Consider the following 17618-nt stretch of genomic DNA (forward strand, 5'->3'; position numbering starts at 1 on the left):
AGGCCCAGGCCTTAACTTGCTTGCTTTACAGGATGAAAAGTTTTAAAAACATGGCAGTGAACGTGACTCGAGGGCACAGAAACCAGAATAAAGAGCAAGCTGCCGTTCAAAAGAAAAGAAAAAAGTACAGCACTAATTTGATGTTCTTTCTGGGAGCAAGAAAATATTTGAACTTTTTGAAGCTAGCAACCCTGGATGTTGAACAATAGGATTTTGCTGATAGCATTTCACTTCCCCTCTAAAATTCCCATGATTGATGAGAAAGCTGCTCCAGCCAAACCCTCACAGTTCCTGGGACTTAACAGAAATAACGAGAACAGGTGAACTGATTAAAATGTCACAGCTCTGTCAACGCCAAGCCTCGCTGTGATTTTCCATGCTGTAATCGGGCTTTAATGTGGCACCATGCGAGCGGAAGCTATTCAGCCAAAGTCTGGCTGTTGGGCTGGAAAGCCTTGAAAGCCGCAAAAACTGATCAAATATTGTGAGTCAAGTCCGACCTTCTTTTAAGCTTTTTTTTTAAAGTCATAGTTTGTGTTTTAGGAGTCTTTCCATTTTCTAAGCTTGCATTGTTGGGTCTTGTGAATAACTCAATGTGGGCTCAGATCACAGGCTGATGTGGCTGAAAATTCTCGGTTTTGGGACAAGGGCTCAACACGGGACTAACCCAAGTAAAGCAGAAAACACGAGGATCACGGAGATTAGGTCACCCAGCTTGTACATAGGATCCTCTCTTGCCCAGAGGGTGGGCCTATTGGACTTCACGGCTCACTGGCATCAAAGCAGAAACTTAGCTGTTCAGAGGCAGACAAGTGAGGCCATCAACAAAATTGTGCAACACGGAGCGCTCCTGTTCAGGGTTCTAGCCAGCCTGTCATGCTCATTTCCAGGACACTCCATTCCAAGGATGGACAACTTGCGTCCTCCAGATGGTTGGGCCTACAACTCCCATCAACCCTTGCCTGCATAGCCAATGCTGAATTGTAGACCCAACCATCTGGAGGGCCACCCCAGCTCCATTCTAGCTTTTCCCCACTCTATGTTCCATTTTTAATGGTCAGCATTCCATACCATTTCAGCCTGTTCAACCCTACTGGGCTGTTCCAATTAGGTTTGGACCCAATCCTGCAAAGCCCCAAGGCGTTATAAGCACCTCCCCCTTTTTTTGGTGCACTTAGGATTTTTGCTGCTTTCAGAATTAGGGCACTGGCTTTTCATATTGCAACAGGTGCCTCTTTAGTAGAGGAGGCTGGCTATGAAGTTTGATCCCAAGCCTGCAAACCCCTGAGGTTTCGTAGCCACTTCCGCTTTTTGGAGGCACCTGGGATTTTCACTCCTTTAGAGTAAATGTGCAGGAGTTTGATGATGGATCGCAAACTTCCTGTGCTTTAAAAGGTGAAACAGAGCCACTGCTCAGGTGCGAGGACTGCAGCAGCATAGGAGTGGGAGGGTGAGTCAAATAACACACAGTAGCTTATTAGACTGCTCACGGGGCACAGGATTGTGGGCTATTTAGAAAATAAACTATGAGTAGCTTATTAACCCATCGTGGGCTATCGCGATGTCTGAACACCGCCTTCAAGAGTTCCTCTAAACCTACCAGTATCTCCTCATGCACTGATTCTTCTGCTGCTGCTTTGGCTATAGAAGGATCCATATTCGGACAACAACGATGAGTATATAGGATTGCCTCCTGCCCCAATGGGACTGTTTTGTTGGGGGTCTGGAAAGCCAGGGTGAGAAAACTGTGCCAAGTGTTTTCTGATATGGAAATAAGGGTTGCAGTCCTTCTCCACCCAAGGGAGCCAAGAGGCACGGCTCGTCACATGGTTCAGCCACCGTAGAGTTTGCTCAGCGCTGCCTGCACAGTGGATCCTAGCCTTTTCTCTCCATGCGCTCACTCTCTCAATGGTGAAGGAAAGGAACCTCTCATGCAAGCACTTGAGTCATTACTGACTCCTAGAGGCACGCCTGCTTTTCTTGGCGGACTCTGTAGCGGGGTGGTTTGCTATTGCCTTCCCCAGTCGCGGTTACCTTTCCCCCAGCTAGCTGGGTACTCATTTTACTGACCTCGGGAGGATGGAAGGCTGAGTCGACCTGAGCCGGCTGCCTGAGAACCAGCTTCCGCTGGGATCGAACTCAGGCCATGGGGAGAGTTTCGGCTGCAGTAATTGCCGCTTACCACTCTGAGCCAACGGCTTATTTTGTAGCCCCAGAGGGCTCAGCTATGCCCCCTCGACTTTGTAGCCAGCATCTTTCTCGTCTCGGTTGTAGATTAATCCTGCAGTCAGCCTAGAATTTGCTGCCCTTTTCCCATTTTGGCTCTTGATTCTGAGCATGAATATGCAAGCGTCTGCTTAATACAATTTGGGACCTACGTGGCCTGAGGCAGTACAGTCGCACCTGAGGACAGGTTGGTCAGCTCATGGAAGCCAGATTATGATGCCTCAGTGAGAAAGGGGAGAGGGAGATATTTCAAAACCCATTCGCTGTGTTTTTATTGCTATATTTTACATTTTTATCATTTTCCTTAAAGCACTTTGATAGCCCACTGGAAAGCGTTACATAAATCAATGACATTAATAAATACATTTGAGGGATGTGAGATGAGGCAGAAGGATACTGTGCATTTGTGCAAGGGAAAGAGAGTCCAGAGGTGTGAAATAATTTTATTTGTTTTACAAAAGCACAAGAGGAAAAATGTTGCTGCTTGACATGTTGCTGCTTAATTGAGATTGTTCCCAGAACAATCAAAAGGAAGTGCATTTATTTACCAAGTGCAGCCACAGTTTCTTGCTTTCTGTGCACATTGCCATACATCTGGTGCAGGTCTCAGATCAGCTGGAGGACTCCTCGTCATGTACAAGCACGGGAAAGTGCTCACCCCCTTCACATAGCAGCGTGTAAACAGCACGGTACAACAATGCCCTGGAGCCTTCTTGAACAGCTCCGGGTTCTAGAAGTGGCAGAAGTTCAGCTTCCATGGCCTGCCCACATGCAAGACAACATTTTAATGTTCAAATGGGTGTGCATATTTACATATATTTATGTAGATTTATGTATACTTATTAATACTTGAATACCGCTTGATATGGTAATAAAATCTCTAAGTGACGCTAAAATATTTACAAATAGCTATTAAAATTCTCAGTTAATAAACTATTGCAGCGACAACCAAGATAAATAAGTAAACAGAAGCAACCAACACAACTTCAAAAGAGCAAAGGAAAACAATGAAATGGAGCAGTAGCCTGCACATTTTAGGATGCTTTTTAGGATGTTTTTAACAATGTATACTATCGTTTTTAATCAGTATTTCCTCTTTGCCCAGGCATATGGCAGCACATCTTAATCACCCACATGTTTAGTTTTTTAACGGTTTTTAATGCTTTATGTGTGTATGTTCTGTGTTTTAACATTTTAAATTTTGTATACTTGTTTTTAACTCAATTTTAGAATTTCTGTAAACCGCCCAGAGAGCTCTGGCTATGGGGGCGGTATATAAGTGTAATAAATAAATAAATAAATAAATGTTTTATGTATTTTATACTTACTGCTGTTCCCTGCCTCGATCAAAATGGAGAGGCGGGTAAGAATCATCATCATCATCATTATTATTATTATTATCAATAATAATGGAAGAACCGAGGGGACAGGAGCAGGCAGAAGTAACATCGGGGCCTGCTCCTGCTGGACTCTTCCCCCCCCCCACAGGGCAAACTGCCATCTTGGCCCTGTGGGGAAGAAGGACCGAGGGGACAGGAGCAGGCAGAAGTAACATCGGGGCCTGCTCCTGCTGGACTCTTCCCCCCCCCCAGGGCAAACTGCCATCTTGGCCCTGTGGGGAAGAAGAAGGACCGAGGGGACAGGAGCAGGCAGAAGTAGCATCGGGGCCTGCTCCTGCTGGACTCTTCCCCCCCCCCCAGGGCAAACTGCCATCTTGGCCCTGTGGGGAAGAAGAAGGACCGAGGGGACAGGAGCAGGCAGAAGTAACATCGGGGCCTGCTCCTGCTGGACTCTTCCCCCCCCCCCGGGCAAACTGCCATCTTGGCCCTGTGGGGAAGAAGAAGGATCAAGGGGACAGGAGCAGGCAGAAGTAACATCGGGGCCTGCTCCTGCTGGACTCTCTTTCTCTCTCTCTTTCTTTCTCTCTCCTCCCTCCCTCCCTCCTTGACTCCTTTTCCTTTTGTGTCATGTCTTTATTAGATTGTAAGCCTGAGGGCAGGGACTGTCTTTTTTCCTAAGTGTAAGCCGCTCTGAGAGCCTTTTTTGGCTGAGGAGCGGGGTATAAGTATGATAAATAAAATAAAAAATAAAATAAAACAGGGAATGCTTGCATAAACAGTTGTTTTCAGGTATCCAACACATTTTCTGCCTCCCAAACTACAGTGTGTGTGTGTATCTCCAAAACAAACCATTTCAGTAGAGATTGAAGATTTCAAGCCATTTACTGAATCGGGCTGGGGAAAGAAAACTAGGGCTGTCTTTGTGGTCTCTTGCTTGCCTTTCAAGAGACTCAAAGTCTACAGAGCCTCCCAAAACCACCTGGACCTGCCCATGCTGAATGAAAACAAGTCAAAGGGAGTAAAGAGCCAACACATCTCTTCCTCAGCCACCACCATCACCAAATGCACACCTTCTGCAAAGTTACCTTCTGTATTTCGAGTCGCTGATGCAGCATCGCCACGTTGAGTTTTAAGGCCTCCATGTCCTTCAACTCCTTCAAGCTGGAGTAAAAAAGCAAGGGCGGCGGCCCAACTGTTTCTACGTCCCGACACCTCGGCTTCCCAAGGGAAGCACAACACACGGAGGAACACTCCTTGCTGCAAGCAGAATGAGCAGGGAACATCTTGGAATGGGACGACATAGCTGTCAGGGCAAGAAAGCACAAGGAGATGGTATATTTAGGATGAGGAGGGACCTGAGGGCATTCTTCAGATCTTCAAAGGGCTCTCACACAGAAGAGGACAAAGACATGTTCGTCCTGCCCCAGATCTAATGGGCTTAAGTTACAGGAAGGTAGACTTCAGATGAACATTAGGAGAAACTTCTTGATGGTAAGGCCAGGTTGACGATGCCACCAGTTAGCTGGGATTGGTGGTGGTGGGCTCTCCCTCACTGAAGGTCTTCAAAGGCAAGAGAACTAGACAGCCACGTGCTGGGAATGCTCTAGTTCTAGGTTTCTAAGCCACACATTGCTACAAACTGAGGATGATCAAACCACATTGGCTACCACCATCTTGTTTGGCTTTGAAGTCTCCCCGATGCTTGGCTGGCATCTTGATTGGTCAAACGTTTTCAAACGCAGCAGTTTGCAATTATATTAGGACAGTATCACTAGAAAAGTGAGTTCAACGAAGCAGGTGTCGAATGCCTGGCCTGTGGAACTAATCTGGGCCACTAGGCTACTCTCTGGGAAGCCCACTGGCACAGAAGGGAGGCAATAGCCCTCTCCTGTTTGCTCCTCCCCAGTAACTGGGATTCGGAGGCATGCGGACTTTGATCCTGGAGAATCCATAGACCCCGCCATGACTAATGGGCACTGGTAGACCATGGCTACATGAAGTTTTCTAATCCCCATTTAAAGCCACTGAAGTCAGATGTCATCACCAGCAGTACCACATCCTATGGCAGTGAATTCCATAAATTAAGAAGAGGATTGTGCCCGACAAGACTCTGCGGTGGTAGGTTAATTTTTCAGAGCAGGCTATATCCCACACTTTCCCGGGCCAACTTAGCTATGACCCATTCAATGAAATATGGTCTCCTTTTCTCAATTAAATCAATGGTACAGATGTGGCATCCAACTCGGGTTTAACAAATCTTCCTCTGACCACAGTAAATTGAAGGAAACAAGCTCGGTTCGGCATCTACAGAAATCGTGTTTGTGTATTTATTAGAAACGCTGTCTGACTTGTATGTTTTTATATATATTTTTAACTTTTTTAAAACTGCTTTGTTAAATAGAGTTTAATAAATAAATATTTAAATAAAAGAAAAAGAAGAAGAGGATTGTGCAAAAATGCACTTCTGGGGTCAATCTCTTTCTGTCTCACAACCCAAATGCTGCATGGGTGAGGAATTTATTTTGCTCGGTTCACATTTAAATGCACACGTACCAGAGTCGCACCTCTCGAACCCACACGCAAACCCGAATGCAGTTATAGGTCTGCACTTTTCCGAATTTTGCAAAAGAGTTCGCAAATCAGAAAGTGAACCTAAAAATATGCATAACATGGTGAAATGTGCATCAAAATGTATTATGTTAGGGCAAAGTGCACACAAAAAAGAGCAGCTTTCACATGGATGCTTAAGGGAGAAATTCACAAACTGAGACAGAAATGGGCTGGAATGAATTTATATTTGGGGGAAAATGAGAAAGTAAGCAGGATCTAACTAGACAGATCATCCATTTTTGGCCCCGTTCAGAAGACACCTCAAACCACGGCTTTAACCATGGTGGTTAAGCCAGAAAGCCGGGCTGTGTTCAGAAGACACCTTAAACCATGGCTTTAAACATGGTGAATAAGGCTTTCTGGCTTAACCACCGTGGTTAAAGCCATGGTTTAAGGTGTCTTCTGAACACAGCCCGGCTTTCTGGCTTAACCACCATGGTTAAAGCCGTGGTTTGCGGTGTCTTCTGAATGGGGCCAGTAGCTTAATCTAGTTGAGAATTTATGCCTTAGGGCACTGTAAGCCCTCCTTCAGGGATACATATTTTTTTCTTTTTATGTATCAGCACAACAGTAGTCCTCCCAACTGTTGGCCTCATAGAGGGAAGACCGGATGCTGAAACAGAAAGGGTGCCATGAATACAAACATATAATTGCAGCAAGATCAAAACAAGACCCAATCCGCTTCCTCATCTTCAGGAAAGTCTAGCCAGTCATGAAAGAAGGTCAAGCAGAGTTACAGCAACATGTTCTAACCCACCCTTCCCCAACCTGGGGCCTTCTAGATATTTTGGACTACAGCTCCCAGCATTCCTGACCACTGGCCATGGTGGCTGGGGCTGACGGGAGTTGAAGTCCAAAACATCTGGAGGGCAGCCCAGTTTGGGGAAGGCTCTAATTAACCTTGCATGGCCTCCCCAGGAAATGTGCTGGAATTAGTCAAGCATTTCCAACAGCTTGGGGCAAGCAAAATCTGGGTGCATCATACGCTTTAACAACATCATCCGGTCCTATCCTTCACCTTCACTCAGCTTGTCCACTTTGTCCAGACACTGGTCTACTATCGTTTGCAGGCCCTCCAGAGTCAGGAGGCTTTCATACTGTCTCTCCCAAGGTGGGTTTTCTCCAAGGGAAGCTAAGAGGAGGAGAGCAAAGTTAGTGGCTTGATGCCAGATGGGGATCACTTGGAGAAGACAACGTCAAACCTATGACCTCCCTGAAGTCGTGTGCGCAGGGTCTCACAGGTAAACCAAAGGGTTTAAAACCAGATCAAAAGCAACCAAACAACTTGATTGGACATACGGGTGATAGCAAATATAACTGGAACAAAGTCTAGTAATATTTTTATCTATATAGTTAAAAATATATACATAAAAACAATAAGTAAGAATGTGCTATTAGTGTGCTATAAAAATATACATCAAACCAATGAGAGAAAACAAGGTTGTTGGTTTTTAAATTTTCTCTCAACCCTTTAAACAAGATCAAAACATGAAAATAAGCAGGCGGCTTTTTAAAAAAAAGTAATTTCTCTCTCTCTCTCTCTCTCTCTCACACACACACACACAAAGCCTGCATTTTCCCCCATCTAAAGAAAACATTTTAGGATAAGATGGTGCCTTGTACTAAGCTAGACTAATGGTTCTTCTACCCCCAGTACTGCAAAATCCTGACTGGCAGCATATCTCTGCGAAATGTCTTTTATCACTTTATTGATTTTGAAGATTTATATCTGATCAAATTTCGTAAGCCCAGGATAGCAGAAGGTAGATCTCTCAGCCATTTGCAGTCATAATAACGTAAGAGCCCTGATGCTGGATCAGACCGAGGGTCCATCTAGCCCAGCACTCTGTTCACACAGTGGTCGACAAGCTGTCGGCCAGGGACGAAGAAGCAGGACATGGTGCAACAGTAAGGCCCTACTCTAAGGGTAAGGTGAGGGTTAATCGGACCTTGGGACTGGCATGTTTTTTAATGTATGAATTTTATGGTTTTTATGGTTCTTTAGGGGGGGGAGATAAGAACCAGGCAGCTGCATGAGGGGGAGAAGACCGGAGCCAGGCTGATTGTAACTGTCTTGTGTCCTTGAGTGATTACCCATCCCGGGCTGAAGTGTGAAGAAACTCCACGCATCAAAGCCGAAGGGAGGGGGGAAGGAGTAAAAAGATTAGTATAAAGACCCCCCTGTGAAGGGAACAGGGAGGCGTTGGCTGAGGCTGGTCTGGGTGACGTATGACTTTGTAGTTTTAGTTTGCAGCTTGCTTGCGCTGGGTTCTTACACTTTTATGCATGTTTTATAAAGTTTTATTCTGTTATCCCATGTATCCTTACCCTTTTCCAAATAAATGGTCTTAAACCTCATTTGTGTGAGCCGCGAGTGTCTGGCCCGGGGATCCGTGCTAAATCCAGTCGAGAAGCCAGCTGGTTGCTGGGCGCTCTTCCTTTACACCTACAACTCCAAACTTCTCCCTTCCCAAAAGAATCCCTATATGAACTACTGTTTTGCCTTTGCTTTTTTCCTCCTCCTCAACTACTTTTCCTCTTGTGCTGTGACTTTTAAATTTATATTTAAATATTTCTAAAGCACTTGTCACATATTACGTATCCAAGCAGTATACAGCTATATATACACACACATTTTAATTAAAACAATCAGCCATACAATATAATCGGCAACATTAAAATCAAAAGACAGGTTCTATAAATCAGTAAATGCCAAGTGAATTTTGAATTGTAGTTTTATACAATTAAGCTCCCGCGCAAATCCAGCAGACGAACTGGTGTGAAAAAGCCATGTTTAGCTATCTTCCATGCATTTCTTACCTGGGTTCTCCGCTTCCATGTGCTGTCTCACAAGGGAGTAGACATCACGTAGATGCATCAGTTCCTTTCTTACCTCAGCTGGGCTGAAAGCTGGAGAAGGTGAACAGAACTGGCAAGAAGCTTAAGAAAAAGAAGGTACAGTTGTGCCTTTTTTCCCCAGGGGAGAGAGTGGCGAAAAGAGATGGCTCTAGTTTGCAATCCTATTTGGCTTGCTTTCCGAAATTATATCGCAAGGTGAAACAGCTCAGGGTTAACACAGATATGATGTGGGAAAACGGTACTTGGATTTCCTGACTTTTCTGGTTTTCTTCAAAGCAACCCTGGGGAGCTGCTAATTTGAGTAGGGAAGGGGCACTTAGCCCTTCATCCGGGTTCCCCTGCTCTAAATTGCCCCCTCTCGCCATCTACTAGTCCCATAGATGTAGTGTGGGGAGAGAAGTACCTATATAGCGTCTTATATCCACCCCCACAAAAAAAAGGAATAACAGCAGCTGGGAGAGGGGCATTTAGATAAGGGAAACTGCTTGGTAAGAAAGGGTTTGACGCCTCCTTTTCCCAGCATCACTGCTCTGATCAAATTAGCAGTTCTCTGCAGTTGCTATGGAGAAGAAAAGACTGTCAAAGGATGCAGTCATAGATTTATTTATTTACAACATTTATATACCGCTCAATTATCTAGCACAGATTCCAGAGCGGTGAACATAGATGTTAACAGTAAAAGAAAGAAGATTAAAAAAGCAAATTAAAATTATTCAATTTAAAAACAAAGGAGCCAGACAAAAAAAACGCACAGTGGCTAGTCAGTTCAGACAACATACTGGAACAGTTCAGACAACACGTTTTGCAATGTAGAATGTAGAACTCCACGGTGGAGTTCTTACACACCCGTTGAGAAATGTGTTGTTTGGAGGGAAACCTCCACCCCACGGTGGATTTTTTTTTTAGAAAACATTCCATGCAGAATATCCATGTTGTGTAGAGAAGAGTTCCTGCACAACTGTTGTGCCATGTGGAAGGCTTTGCAGAGTTTCCCGTTGCGTTGAGTGGACTTTTTCCACTGGCTACAGAGTTCTCTGGCGAAAGGAGCAAGTACCACTCTAGGAGAGCCACCGGGATTGGGTTTTTGCAGCAATGGCTGATGGGATACCATCGGGAGGACCGAGGAGGAGAGAGGGCGGAGGAACTGTCAGTCAAACATCGCGATGGATTTTAATGCCACGGTAGCCCACAGTCACACAACGGTGGAGTTAGAACATGTGTGGGGAGTACCTCCGAAAAACTCAAGCGTTGAGTGGAGTTTTCACACTGCGCTGACTAACGTGTTGTCTGAACTGAGCCATTGGGTCACGTCTACGTTGGCATGTTTCCTCCATCTAAAGCCAAAACTAGCAAAAGGATACTGTTGCTTGGAGCTTCTCCATGAAGCGGTTTCGGGCAACAGCTGCATCTGGAGTTGTCTGGCAAAGGCGACACTTTTCCAACAACCTGAGCATTTGCAGCAAGAATCAGAAACAGGGGAGTGGGGAGAGAGAGAACAAAGAAGCAGCAAGATTTGGGATAAATCTGAAAGTGTATACCTAGTACATTACTTCTTGAAGCAGGGAGTCTGTCAGTTACCCTTATGTCGTTGCATTTCAGGATCCCAAATCACTGAGGGCTTCAACAGATCTGTGCCTCAGAAAGACTGAAGCAATCTCAAAAAAAGCAAGGGCTGCTTATTATCCTATCACAAAAGTCTACCCAAGATAGGATCCTCAGCACAATGATAAGCAAGGTCTCTAAAGCCAAATTCAGCTCTAGGTGCTGGGTACCACACAAGCTATCAGCTTGTGCAGGTGTGCTGGAAGACTGGATCACCCTTTCGATCTTTCAAGCCATTTTGCAAAACAACACACCCCAGGTCATCCTACCACAGAGGCTCCTCTTTCACCCTCTCCCATCCACTTTCAGGGAAGTTCTAATTTTGGACAAAGGTAGTTCGGATAAGGTTACCTGGTATACTTGGAAAAAGCTTTCTTGTAAGGAAGCGGCAGCTTCAGTTCAGACCTGCAAAGAATTGAGTTGCAATATTTTATGTATTTTATTGTTGTAAGCCGCCTTGTGGGGGCCTCTGCCCTGAAAGGCAGAGAAGGAACATTTTAAATAAATAAATAAATAAATAAATAAGGCCAAATAAGCAGTAGCAGAAGCAGGAAGTGAAGCCAGGTAGGCCGAGCGAAGCCAGGTAGGGCAGCCTTCCCCAACCTGACCCCCTCCAGGTATGTTTGACTACAACTACAGAGCCTGAGCGCCCACTGGGAACTTACCCCTTTTCCTGGAGAGTGCATGTGGTGCCGGTCCCATGGGGGGCTCCTCCCATATGGCTCTGTGTGACTAGAGATTCCGCAGCAGCAGCATGCATACCCTCTGCTTCATGTAATGGCGGAACAGCACCTGAGAAGTCTGCCCCACCTGAAGAGTCCCCAAATGAAGGGCTTCGCTTTGCAAGATGCGGGGCTTCGGAAGAGCCTGGCTGCCTTCCAGGTTCTCCGGCAGCACAGGCCTTTTCGTGACCCGCTCCAGCGATTTTGACAGGCAAGTTGGCTTTGGGGGAGGCAGGTCCTTTGGGTGACCTCTTCTTCCCAGGCACCTTTGAAGCTCTGGAGCTCAGCCTGGCTGACGTTTTCGCCTGTGGCCTTCTCACATCTGGGTCAGTCCTGTAGGGAGCTTTCAGCATGTACGCCGTAGGCTTTTTGGACGGCATGAACTTTCCGCCCACAGAGGACACGGCGACAGTCTTCGAGGTGCTCGCCTTAGAACGAGCGGCTTGCTGTTTTAAAGCGGCACTGGTGACAGGCTTCTCGGCTGTGGCTTTAGCACCTTCTGCAGCTTCACATGGAGCCTGCTGGAATTTTGATCTAACTCTTAATGCTCTCTCCAGGGCTTTGTTAAGCAGCTCCAGTTCCTCGAGTTCCTTGGCCGAGGGCTCACTCCCTACAAATACAGGAGATAAGTCAAAATGCCATTAATCCTATGGTGTGGGGCTGAAATTCTCCCAACCTTTAACTTTTTCATGGCACATTTTCCATTTCTTTAAGTTCTCAATGAAAGGATGCCAGTGGCAAATACAATATTACACCAGCTTGGCAGTTTCAAAGTCGTAACTAATGTTTTCTCAGGTGATTATCTCTAGCAAAATTGTGTGAGAGAATACATCTATGCCACTGAAATGTCAGTATGAAATGGAACTAATAAGTAGTGACACTGAAACTGAAGCTGTCCCAAGGCAGAGGCCACCAGTGAGGGAGGAAGCAGCAGCCGGGCACCTCTCCACCGTGCCTGGGTCCAGCTCCAGCTGAGAGCCCCCTCCCTCCTGCCACCAACTGTCTCTGCAGAGGCCACCAGTGAGGGAGGAAGCAGCAGCCAGGCACCTCTCCACCATGCCTGGGTCCAGCTCCAGCTGAGAGCCCCCTCCCTCCTGCTGTCACCTGTAACTGCTGAACTTTCCAACTAAGATTGTAGTGCCTGAATTTGCTTTCCTTTCCCCCTCCTCCTCCTCCCTCCCAATCCCCTTTCCTTTGTGTCATGTCTTTTAGATTGTAAGCCTGTGGGCAGGGACTGTCAAGAAATACTTTTGTAAGCCGCCGTGAGAGCCTTTTTTGGCTGAATGGCGGCATAAAAATCCTTAAATAAATAAATAAAAATAAAATAAACACCTTAGTAGTTGTCAGCATATCACAAACAGCATTTTCAGTTGCTAAAATTAATTAGTATATCAACAGTTTGCAGGATCTTTGCTTGGTTTGTAAATTTAAACATTGCAGGGGAAGCACATCCTAAAATAACATTGGTTAGTGGGGTTTTTTTTAGCTTTATTGTTTACTAAACACAAATAAAATAAACATGCTCAATTTAGATCCCTCTAAAACATTAGAAAATATTCCAAGGCAAACTGAATTTTCCTGATGCAAATGGCCCAATGCAAATTAGGCTAATTTGCATAGGGTCATTAGCCTAAATTGCCTAGGATTTTCCCCCCTGGAAAACCCACATCACAGCATTTATAGCACTCAAGATCTTTCAAGGTTGTCTCGCTCTCCTGTAAATGGCACAGAGATAAAAACACAAGGCCATTTATAGACAATGTATTGAAAGAGAGGTATTTTATATGCACGGTATGCAGTATTTTCAAGGTAAACATCCTCGTGGGTGATTTGCATTAAACTTCATGGGAAGAATGCTCCTGCCATTAAGAAGAGTGAGTCAAAGGTGATATCATTACTACATTCCTCAGGATAATGCTACGAAAAGCTGCAGAAAGACCAACCCACAGTCATTTCATAAAAATGCAAGCGTATGCATAATCCACACATGTGAAATTTGGTGCAGAATGCTGTGTTTGGAATGGAAAGAAACCCAGAGCTCATGAATGGCTTATGGTTCTGTATGAAACTTGAAAATATATAGGAACCTGTGGCGTTACACCCCATAAGTCAGTTCCCGAATGTATGGCTGTATTAGTAAGTCTGTGGTGGGTTTAGAATGTTGACCTGAGTGGGCGGAGTTAGAATGTCTTGGGAGGGGGAGGAGTGATATATAAGGGAAGGACTGAGGGGATTGAGGGGGACTTTTTAGGTCCTCTTAGAGTCTTTAGTGCTCTCTGTGTTTAGAGTACTTAAGTTCTGGGAAATTTGAGGTTCAGGGTAGAGTGGTATCTTTGGAGTGTGGTGTACACATAGTTGATGTATATTAATCAATACAGATAATAAAGAAAGCTCAAGAGTGATTGTGTGAGAGAAAGGAAAGCGTGCATGTGAATGAGTGAAAGGATTGGATGAAAGGTTTCAAAAAGGGTTTCAAATGTTTTATTTCAAAACAAAGCTTGTGAACTTTTAAAATCAATTTTAATTATTTTGTTTTTAACTTCCACAAAAATCCCAAGTGTCTGTTTGGCATTTATCATCTGAAGTTTACACATTTAGCACCCACTCTGACAATAATTCACCTCAGCACATATAACTCACAGTGTATTATTTTATATTTTGAAATCCTTCTCCATTTAACCCCTTTCTCCACATAGTTTGGAGAAAGGCAGTGTTTGTCCCTCACCTCAGGCATATCAAGCGGTGGTGCTTGGCTTGAGCAGGGAGTAGCCGCGGCCAGGCCTGGTGTTCAGAGCCTGTGTTGTGGCAGAACCATTTAGAGAAATCTCACAAGCTGGATAGAGATGAGAAGGCCTTCAAGTGGTCAGGTGTGGCAGAGCCTGTTCTAATATTATACAGAATTCCTGGCCCTTTCCCCACACCCCAAATTTTTTTGGTTTTTTAAATCTTACAGCCTACCTGCAATTTTCATGTCCTTCCCACTTTTCACTCTCCTATTCTTCACTAAATAAGGGTTTGTAAGTTATTTGAAAACCCAGATCTTGTAGACTATGCAAACATGCTTCAGTTGTATTACTACAATGCACAGCATTACTTCAATTGCAATACTACAATTTCATACTTGTATGTGTGTGTTGCTGCATGCTCTTAACATTCCTGCTCGCAGGAGACAGAATGTCTCGTAAATCAGAATCGAAAGCAACCACATATGGAGAGAGATTCAGATCCCTCTCCTGAGATACACCTGATGAAGCAAGCAGTGGTGTTCAAAAGGAATTCCTTTTATTATTATTTATTTATTTAGAATATTTATATACCGCTCCCCATTGAAAAATTTCGGAGCGGTGTACAAGGTAAAATGAAAATAAAAACAGAATAAAAACAGTTAAAACAAAATTTAAAAGAAGCAATAACAGTAATCCAAGGCTGCATGTTAGAGAAAGGCTTCTTGGAATAAAGATGTTTTCAGGAGGCGCCGAAAGGAGTACAAGGTTGGCGCCTGCCTGACCTCCAGAGGCAGGGAGTTCCACGGGAGGGGGGCCACCACGCTGAAGGCTCTTCCCCTGGTGGATTCCAATCGGAGGATGGATCTAGGTGGAACCACCAGGAGCAGGCCCTCGGATGATCTCAGTGACCGGGCAGGTTGGTAAGGGAGAAGGCGCTCTCTCAGGTATCCTGGTCCCAAGTTGTTTAGGGTCTGAATCCAGAACTGCTTCACATTTTATGCAGCAGCCTGGTTACATTCCTGCTCTATGTGTGTTTACTGCAATGGAGGGGAGATGCACATCCGAAACATTCCTTGGACAAGGGACACGAAACCATATTAAGCAGTGTCACACATCTCCCCCTTCACCAATTTACTGAAGCAGAACACATGCGAACATTATTCTAACCCAACTGTAAAGTGACTTTAACTCCGTAAATCCACCCCCACAAAAGTATCCACCACTCTCTCTAGGCAAGGGAAAGAGAACATGTTAAAGGGGCGGGGGAGAGAACAAAAGGTGGGCAGTGATAAAGAAAGATGTTTCCCTTACCTTGAATATCATCTTTGCCAACTTCAAGGATTGGGCTTTCAGGAACTTGTGAGTTCCTAGCGCAGAGAAAGGAAACACAGCACATGCATTTAGTAAGTAATAGGTATGCCCACTAATTTCTCTACATGTATCACCATGAGGATTTCACGATGCAGTTGATGACTACAAAAGTTTTCTTTGCTCTGTAGAAAACTGCAAGGTTCTTAGCTTTCAGGTTTTTACTACCTGGACGTATCCCCTCCATGCAGTGAAGAAAGAAGAGAAAGGAACAGAATTCATCTGCATTCTTTGCCCGCTTCCTCCACACAAAGGAGAAAGACAATGGGCGTCAGGCTGACACTAATGCCCCACCGAACTTACCAGTCTCCAAGAAGAGCCTGGCATCGTGTTAGGTTCTGCTGCAATCGCTGCTTCTCCTCATCACAGTCTTCCAAGGCCTGGGTAAGCAGGGAAACCAGCCTAAAATGGGACACACACAGCCATGAACTCCCACACCTTAGCTAAAGGGGTGCTTTTAATCTACCTCGCTCACTTCAGAGTCAACAGCTAGAGAAGGATTGGTCTGGAACCCAACTGAGTCCACTAACACTCAACTACCAAAAAGCATGCAAAATCATTTCTTTAAGTAGCCAGCATATAGATACTTGATTATGACGCTGTTCGATTGAGGGTTTCCTGCGAGGAATATTATCAGCACCTCCAGCCCATTTTCCTACTCCTGGTTTTCAGCTTGAGCAGAGTGGGGGGTGGGGAGAACTAAACACAAATTTCCAATTTGAAACAATAAATGAAATTCTTTTAATCAGTCAGAAAAGCACTCTGCACATGATCAGACACTCCCTTTCCTTTTTTAAAATCCTTTGGCAGAGTCTCCAAATGCTCTTACGGGGGGGGGGGGGTCTCTGTAGATGATGCTTCAAACAATCCTGAGAAGGTCATTTTCTTTAGATGGCAACATGAAATACTTCCTTCAAATGTGGTAAGCCAGCCCAGCTACGTTTGGGAGCCCTCCCACTCATTCTACTGAGCAGAGCCATGATGCCATAAGAACGTAAGAGGAGCCATGTTGAATCAAGTCTAGCATTCTGTTCGCAAAGCTGCGAACTAGCTGGCCATGGGAAACCCACAAGCAAGCACAACTGCAACAGCACCCTCCCTCTCATGTTCCCCAGCAACTGGTGTATATAGGCTTACTGCCTCTGATACTGGAGGTTGCATAATCATGAAGACTAGCAGCCATTAATAGCCTTCACCTCCAGGAATTTGTCTAAACCCCTTTTAAAGCGATCTAAATTGGTGACGACTACGGTGACCACATGAAAAGGAAGGCAGGACTCCTGTATCTTTAACAGTTGCATAGAAAAGGGAATTTCAGCAGGTGCCATTTGTACATGTGCAGAAATCCGCTCTTCCTCGCAACAGTTAAAGCTGCAGGAAACCTGCCCTATCGACCAGATACAAAAGAGGGTTAAGGTTTAACTGTTGTGAGGAAGAAGGGATTTCACCAGGTGCTGCATGCATACCAATGACACCTGCTGAAATTCTCTTTTCTACACAACTGTTAAAGATACAGGAGCCCTGTCCTCGTTTTCATAGGGTCACCCCCAGCCATCACTACAATTGGTGGCACTGCTGAGACTTTGAACTGCAAGCAGGTTCTGGGGCTAAACCCTCTTCTCTGGCCTGCAGGGAAAGAAACAACGAAAAACTCTCTCCTGCCTCCGCTTTCCTGTGTTGTTTACCCTACACCTAATTTTGGATTGTAAGTTCCTCGCGGGAAGAGACTTGTTCTCTTGTATTCTGTACAGCACCATGCACGCTGATCTAATAATAATTATTATAATATATAATAATAATTATAATATATATATATATATATCACCACCACCTGTGGGCACAGTCGGCAGGCAGCATGAAGAAGCTTCGCAAAACAGCAATTCAAGCAAACAGCCAAAGTCCGCCAAGCCCATCACAGTCCCTTTTCCGGGCACTTCCGGTCTAATGCCGGGCTGATTTCCCCACTTTAACGTCCAATGCAAATGATAGAGGGCTTTCACCATAGAGGTTTATAGGGATAGAGCGGCCCTCCCGGTTCTGCGTCCGCATAGAGCTACAACTTTCAATAGACTTGTGCCACCTTCAGCACTAATTTTGAGCTGCCGCAAGACTCTTGGTTGTTTTTGCTGCTGTGTTAGCCTACACAGCCACCCACACACAGAGAT

General features: G+C 45.1%; 1 protein-coding gene across 1 annotated transcript; it reads right to left on the reverse strand.

The window, feature by feature from the left end:
- Positions 1 to 2731: 2731 nt before the first annotated feature.
- On the reverse strand, positions 2732 to 17376 carry TEDC2 (tubulin epsilon and delta complex 2). The gene is made up of 10 exons (XM_063143117.1): positions 17285 to 17376; positions 15757 to 15855; positions 15397 to 15452; positions 11303 to 11969; positions 10989 to 11042; positions 10397 to 10481; positions 8997 to 9105; positions 7195 to 7308; positions 4652 to 4869; positions 2732 to 2987 (listed from the first exon to the last, which is right to left on the reverse strand). Exons 1-10 carry the CDS (start codon positions 17308 to 17310, stop codon positions 2838 to 2840), a joined length of 1578 nt encoding a protein of 525 aa, XP_062999187.1. The 5' UTR covers positions 17311 to 17376; the 3' UTR covers positions 2732 to 2837.
- Between the last annotated feature and the right edge of the window lie 242 nt (positions 17377 to 17618).

This window comes from Elgaria multicarinata, chromosome 17, assembly GCF_023053635.1.
Source record: "Elgaria multicarinata webbii isolate HBS135686 ecotype San Diego chromosome 17, rElgMul1.1.pri, whole genome shotgun sequence".
NCBI classification, from domain to species: domain Eukaryota; kingdom Metazoa; phylum Chordata; class Lepidosauria; order Squamata; family Anguidae; genus Elgaria; species Elgaria multicarinata.

Coding starts and splice junctions, on each gene's coding strand:
- TEDC2 (XM_063143117.1), bottom strand. CDS start 17,310: ATGCTGCCTGCCGACTGTGCCCACAG. Junction 15,453..15,756: donor CAGGCTCTTCTTGGAGACTG/GTAAGTTCGGTG, acceptor TCTCTGCGCTAG/GAACTCACAAGTTCCTGAAA. Junction 4,870..7,194: donor AGTGGACAAGCTGAGTGAAG/GTGAAGGATAGG, acceptor TTGCCCTGACAG/CTATGTCGTCCCATTCCAAG.